The following is a 7,121-nucleotide window of genomic DNA, read 5'->3' on the forward strand; positions in this document are numbered from 1 at the left end:
CATATTTACCTACATCTAGTATAACTTATCATGTAGGTCTAACAAACAGCTCAGTGAGGTGTGTCACTTAGTTATTATTATACATAAACAGCCTATATACGTCCCACTGCTGGGCACAGACCCCTCAATCAACCGGAGGGGGTATTGAGCATACTCCACCACGCTGCTTCAATGCGAGTTGGTGGAGGTGTTTTTACGGCTAATAACCGGGACCAACGGCTTAACGTGCCCTCCGAAGCACGGTGTTTTTTTTTTAATTATTTTCCGTTCCATACTTTTGCGACGGAAAAATCCACTTGATATTAACTCAGAATCATGGTCTGAATCATCCCCCTGAGTATTCATTACGATGTCACTAACACTCTCTATAATATATAATTATAATAAAACCTTTTTATATTACAAAATAATTTATTTACACTTAAAATAAATTCTTACAAAAATTTAAGACATCACAGCTTTGTTCTAGCTAAAATCTTCTCAATATTTCAACATATGTCGTTAAAACTTGTGTTCTATCTCTGCTTGGACCCCAAGGTCTGGTTTTCCGCGACCGATCTCTTGTTGGTAGGTGCCTCCAGCTGACAGCTTAGTGTTCTTATCTAAGTTCCATATTCCACTACCTGAGGCGGCCACCTGGGACAAAATTATTTAACTTTAATCACATCCGGACATTTCATCCAAAACACCTCGTTTTGCACAGACACTACACATTGACGGTATCTTAAACGCGCATCTGTGTGTGAGACGTCGGACGAAATACGATCGAAGACTAAAGTTAGGCCGTGGGGGGGGTGTGTGAGGTAAACCTAACTCAGCCGCTCTTAGGGAGGGGAGAGTTACCGTTCTATTGTAGTAGTATTCCTTATTTTGTGTGTGAAAAAAAACATTTCCATGTAAAATATGCCAAGATCTCAGATCTCATATAGAGCCAAGCTTCTAACTCTACACGGGCTAACTATGTACAAACCTAATGTTTACAAATTCTTCATGTTAGATAAAGTATGTAGCTTCTCCGGTTCGTTCATATAAGAACTGTAATTAACAGAATGGCAATGAACAGTCAATAAAGTTGCCATGGTGACGGCATAAAGTAGTTTTTTTCACCTTACGCTCATGTGACGGTAGCGAAACGGCCAAGCGACATTATTTTACCTGTAGAATTTGTAAACATTGGGTTTGTACTTAGCCAATGTAGAGTTAGAAGCTTAGCTCGACATGGGATTTGATAACTTTTTGACATTGTGATCGATATGACCTCGTCTTGGCTCATTTTACATGAAAATTTATTTGTCCATAATTGATGACTGGTACGTGATAAAAAAGGCACTTACATTACCCTGAAATAGCAATCGGAAATTGAAAACAGCCCAGAAACTCAATAGGAATAAAAATCGCGTTTCATCCCTATGTTTGCGGGGTCCGCTTACCTAACCTGAAGATTTCAAAGTCAAATTATTTATTTTCAGACACAGGTCCATAGATGTTAGTAACAATGCAAACTTAAAGCTAGGGTTAGTATAAAACAGAGCAAATGGAAACTTAAGAGAGGTGGAGCTTCAACCATCGACGCAGCAATGGGGAGTCCCACTTATCAGCGAACACGCTCAGAATGGTGCTGGTAGTGTCGCGGAGCCTCGACAGCAAGGAGGCGAGGCGCTTTCGCATGATGGCATAGAAGTCATCAATGCGCGCCTCTGCAAACATGCCCGACGCACATACACACAGGTCCGGTTTTATACAGAAGCGACTGCCTGTCTGACCTTCCAACCCGCGAAGGGAAAACCAGCCCAATACAGGTTAAGTCACATACCTCCGAAAATGCATTTCTCGGGACTATGGGTTTTCTTACGATGTTTTCCTTCACCGCTGAGCACGTGATAATCGTCTATGATCGAAACATTAATACATACATAATGGTGCTAATTCCTGTAAATACCATCTAATTTTATTTTAAGTTATATCTGTCATTTTCTTATCCGCCGAAAAGGAAAGGGACGGGTAATCGACAAGCATAAAATTAATGGAACACACGTCAATTTTAAGCACAAATCTAAACCAACCGTCTAAAAATTTTACATCCGTCAATAACCCGTCACAGTTAAGTAGACAGCACGTCAAACGGATTGCATACCAGCGAGGTACCTTTTGATTCGCCCGGGTTATGCATTCATTTACTCATTCTTCCTAAAATTAAGAGCTGTGAATCATCCGTCCCTTTCCTTTTCGACGGATATGAAAATGACGGATATAACTTAAAATAAAATTAGGCGGTGTCTGCAGGAATCGGGGCCAATATATTATTAGTAACATAATATTATTATATTATTACTAACATAGTTTTAAGGGCATGTTACTAACACTCTATGGACTTAAGATGTCAGACTTCTTTTTCTTTTTATTAATTCGAAAACAAATTGCAAATGGTGTTATATACTTACAAATAAACCACCATCGTCGTTGGTACCTAGTGTTCCAAATACTTTGCCTTTACCAACTTGCTTGTCCCAACTCACGTCTCTAGGATGACGAGCTTGCTTTGACAGGTGATAGTATTGAGGATACCTGAAAAAAAATAGGTTTTTACTTCTGTTTCTATCGTGGGTACTACACACACATTCCATAGGTATTTACGTTTTGACCCACGACACATTGACAAACAGTTATTCCTAAAAGTAAAGATAATTAACACGTTCACTGTGAAACTGAAAATTAGACATCAAACCCTCACGTGCAATATTATTTTTCGATAAACGCATTAGGAATTTACGTTAGACACACTACGGCAAGAAAAAATGTGCCCCACATGTGGGACATGCACGTATGAGTTTCAAGTTTACTGACCCATATGTGGTTCATACACAGTGAACGTGTTAACATGAATAATGGGGTGGACAAATATCTCTCTCATTAGTTTTTTTATTGCCGAGGTGCTTTGGAAACCCCTTTCAGTAATATTTCCAATACGTTGCCTTAAGCCCGAAGTTGGAAACCTCCTTTCGGGAAGTTTGAATAACTAAGAGCATCGGCTTGAAACAGCTTTGATTTTTTTTTGACGTGACTTATTGTAGATTTGCCGCAGATGGCATTGACAACTTGGCTGGACAATTGGGGAGCGCTGAAGGCTCTCACCCGGCACAACGTTTAAGACAACAGGCCTGAGGGTGCCCAGTTGGGCGCGAACTTCGGCTCAGGCCGTCGTCTGAGAGGAAAAATATTTGAAAAACAGCTTTGACAAATGTGTTGGTTGTCGGTCCAACTCTACCAACAACTAGTGGAGCGTGGCCGTCTTAAATAATGTAAAAAAACTTACTTTTCTTTATAACCAGGTGCCATTGACACTTGTGCGTAAGCAACTGCAACCATGCCGAATAGGAAGATGTGGAATAAAGACATTTTTGATCTGAAAAAAGTTCACTAATTATCTTTGAAGCAACATAATTCTATACATAATATGATCCAAAGATCAAGCAACATTTATTTTTATATTATGCTTTTTCATTACATTGTATTTTGGAATAAACACCCGAACAATAAGGAAATAGGTAATTATTGGTGCTAATTCCTGTAAATACCATCTAATTTTATTTTAAGTTATATCTGTCATTTTCTTATCCGCCGAAAAGGAAAGGGACGGGTAATCGACAAGCATAAAATTTATGGAACACACGTCAATTTTAAGCACAAATCTAAACCAACCGTCTAAAAATTTTACATCAGTCAATAACCCGACACGTTCATTTACTCATTCTTCCTAAAATTAAGAGCTGTGAATCATCCGTCCCTTTCCTTTTCGACGGGTATGAAAATGACGGATATAACTTAAAATAAAATTAGGCGGTGTCTGCAGGAATCGGGGCCATTATCACGTTAAAGCTGTACAACGCCATCTATATTGATTTTAAATAAAAAAATAAATAAAAGGAAGTTTATTCAACCACAAATATCCTATACCTAAAGGTTGCCTGGAAGAGATTGCTACCTTAGCAATAAGGCCGCCTGTTGTACTACCAATTTAATTATAATACTAATGTATTTTTAATGTGATTCAAGTGCAATAAAGAGTCTTTGTATTGTATTGTAAATATTTGTAAAAAAATCCTAAACTAGTTACAAGCAACAACGGCCTCTATGGTCCAGTTGTCGAGCGTTGGACTCACGATCCGGAGGCCTCGGGTTCGAATTCCGGTGGGGACATAACACAAAAATCACTTTGTGATCCCTAGTTTGGTTAGGACATTACAGGCTAATCACCTGATTGTCCGAAAGTAAGATGATCCGTGCTTTGGAAGGCGCGCTAAGCCGTTGGTCCCGGGTACTATTTACTGACGTAAGTGAGTAATTGTTACATGAGCCATGTCTGGGGCCTTTGACGGCTCAATCATAACCCTGACACCAGGGTTGACGAGGTTGGTATTCCACTTGACAACCCACACGATAAGAAGAAGAATTACATACAGCACGTGGCCGAAAAAGAGGAGCCTTTTCACTGCTTCTGCTTTTCAGTCAACCCTCATGCTAACAGAGTCGCAACACTGTTTGTTTTGGTGAACTCAGCCTGAAAATACCCTAATAATGCCCTGGAATAATATTAAAATTATTATTTTAAAATAAGCTTACCTCAAACACACACGTTCTTCGTTTAAACTTATTATTTAGTTCTGGACTGCTAACAGAATTACATCCTATTTATATGACTAAGCACGACTCAAAACGAAGAGGTGAAGTCCCGATATCATAAAGACTCGTAATATTGAAAGAGTGATTAGTCATTGGCGTTTAAGTATTTTTAACTGTGTGAATAGGAATGAATCGAGATTAAAATAAAAAACGATTTTGATTGTTGACAGTTCAGCTTGTAATAAAAAAGAAAGGGAAACGCCCTTCCTGGACACATATAGAAACGCCTGACATAAGCTTAAAGCAATCACAAGTGTCAATGGTTTGCGTAAACAATGGGTTCAGGCTTTTAATATAACTTAAATAGCTTAATTTTTTTTGTGATCTTCAACACTGTGGAATAGATACAAAACGTACACTAGTACTTACGTACGTCTGATATCCATTTTTGGGTAGTTAGAGGTATCTATACTTATTAAAACTCGTTAGATTTTGTACCCAAGTAGACATTTTATATAATTATATAAGTAGTATATCGATATTTAGTAGGTATACTAGATTTTTCTTGAAGCTACTATTCCTCGGTTATATTTCTAGCGGTATATAAAGCGAAAGTTGATGGTAGGGCTGACAGAGGAAGACCTAGAAGGACTTACATTGACCAAATTGAAGATGTCCTTAGAAAAGATTTAGTACGATCCACTCTGAACCGGCGTGCATGTATGAAGTGATTGATGAATGTGGAGGAAGAAAGAGAAATGTGTCAGGACCGAAGCAAATGGAATTCTATAGTCTCTGCTTACCCCGGTGGGAAATAGACGTGAGTTTATGTTTGTATGTATGTATATTGGTCGACGTTTTTTTGACGTGACTTATGGTATGCGCGAATGCCGCGAATGGCATTAACTACTTGGCCGGACAAATGGTGCGCGCTGAGGGCTCTCACCCGGTACAAAATTTAAGAAATCAGGCCTGAGAGTGCCCAGTTGGACGCGAACCTCGGCTCAGGGCGTCGTCTGAGAGAAAAAAAAAAGTATTAATCGACCCTAGTGGATAGCGTTAAGCGTTGAATAAATTCTAGATTAAGTAAATTAAATTCATCTTTTTTGGGGATATGTCTACGTTTTTACGATAAAATACCAGATAATATTTTAAATTTGTCAGAAAATAAATTTAAAGCTCACGTGAAGCTTACTTTATGTAAAAAAACTTATTATAAGATTAATGATTACCTAAATGATAAAAATGTCTGGTATTGAATGTGTTCCTCTAGTAACTAAATAACTTGTAATGTACCCTCATTGATTTAAAAGATGTGTTGCTGTTGCAGTTTCGAAATGACGTAAATTCAAAAATGTTACATTGACCCTCAACAAGTTTATCCATGATAATTAATTACGTTGTGTGAATGATTCTGATTTCTGATTGCTAATGGATGACGCCTAAGTAAGTATTATGAATTTGAGTATTACGCCAATCACAAAATAATAAGTACCGTTAAAGTTTATACAGATGTATCTTTGGTTGAGAGGCCGTGTTCGGTTCTTTTTATGACTCATATTCCTTGGTAGGTAGGTGTTTTTTTCCTGATTTATTCTGTTATAAAAACATTTAGGGGAATAACTTCGACTTGATTTCAAATAACATGCTATTTTTTTTATTTGCGCTTTTAAACTACTTCCCAAACGGGGAGCGCCGGTTCAAACCCACCTTATAACTATTGTACTCTACCTCAAACATAATTATATGACTTCTTTCTTTTTTATTTTTATATTATTTCTAAATAAAAACAGTCTTGACTTTTGTGTTTTGATTTTTGATTAGTACTTCTTCTATCGTGTGGGTTTTGAGGTGAATTACCAACCTCATCAACCCTGGTGTCAGGGTTATTATTGAGCCGCCAAAGGCCCCTGACATGACTCATGTAACGACTACTTACTTACATCAGTAAGTAGTAACGGGACCAACGGCTTATCGTGCCTTCCGAAGCACGAATCATCTTACTTTTTCGGAAAATCAGGTGATTCAAGCCTGAAAAGTCCTTACCAAACAAAGGACAATCTCACAAAGTGATTTCGACAATGTCCCCATCGGGAATTGAACCCGGAACTACAGATCGTGAGCCTAACGCTCTAACTAGACCACGGAGGCTGTACACACGGACGCTGGCAGGTAAAAACGAAATTCTTGTATGGACTGTCCGAGCTGTGCTGTCGTCTAAAAATAACCCAATATGCAAGAAGCCTTGTAGACTAAACAATGAAAGTAAATAGTGCTCGGAGCAGTGTGTATCTGATCAAACAGCAGCGTCCTAGATCCATATGCTCGCTGCATGTGTGTTTATTCTACTCGGCAAATCTCCACGCGAATACTACGACAATGTTTTTAATGTTCCGTAGCAACCACACCCAGCAACACAACGATAGATGAGCACAGCTGCCCACCTGCAGACTCTCTCTCTCTTTATTTAAGAGCTGCGCTCTTCATCATCATCAGCCGTA

At 38.5% G+C, this 7,121-nt stretch overlaps 1 protein-coding gene across 1 annotated transcript; it reads right to left on the minus strand.

Moving 5' to 3' along the window:
• Positions 1-430: 430 nt before the first annotated feature.
• Positions 431-4,686, minus strand: LOC126377460 (gloverin-like). Its single transcript, XM_050025195.1, has 5 exons — positions 4,621-4,686; positions 3,314-3,403; positions 2,438-2,565; positions 1,592-1,697; positions 431-646 (listed from the first exon to the last, which is right to left on the minus strand). Exons 2-5 carry the CDS (start codon positions 3,394-3,396, stop codon positions 502-504), a joined length of 462 nt encoding a protein of 153 aa, XP_049881152.1. The 5' UTR covers positions 3,397-3,403; positions 4,621-4,686; the 3' UTR covers positions 431-501.
• Positions 4,687-7,121: the final 2,435 nt, after the last annotated feature.

This window comes from Pectinophora gossypiella, chromosome 23 (genome assembly GCF_024362695.1).
Source record: "Pectinophora gossypiella chromosome 23, ilPecGoss1.1, whole genome shotgun sequence".
Taxonomy (NCBI): Eukaryota; Metazoa; Arthropoda; class Insecta; order Lepidoptera; family Gelechiidae; genus Pectinophora; species Pectinophora gossypiella.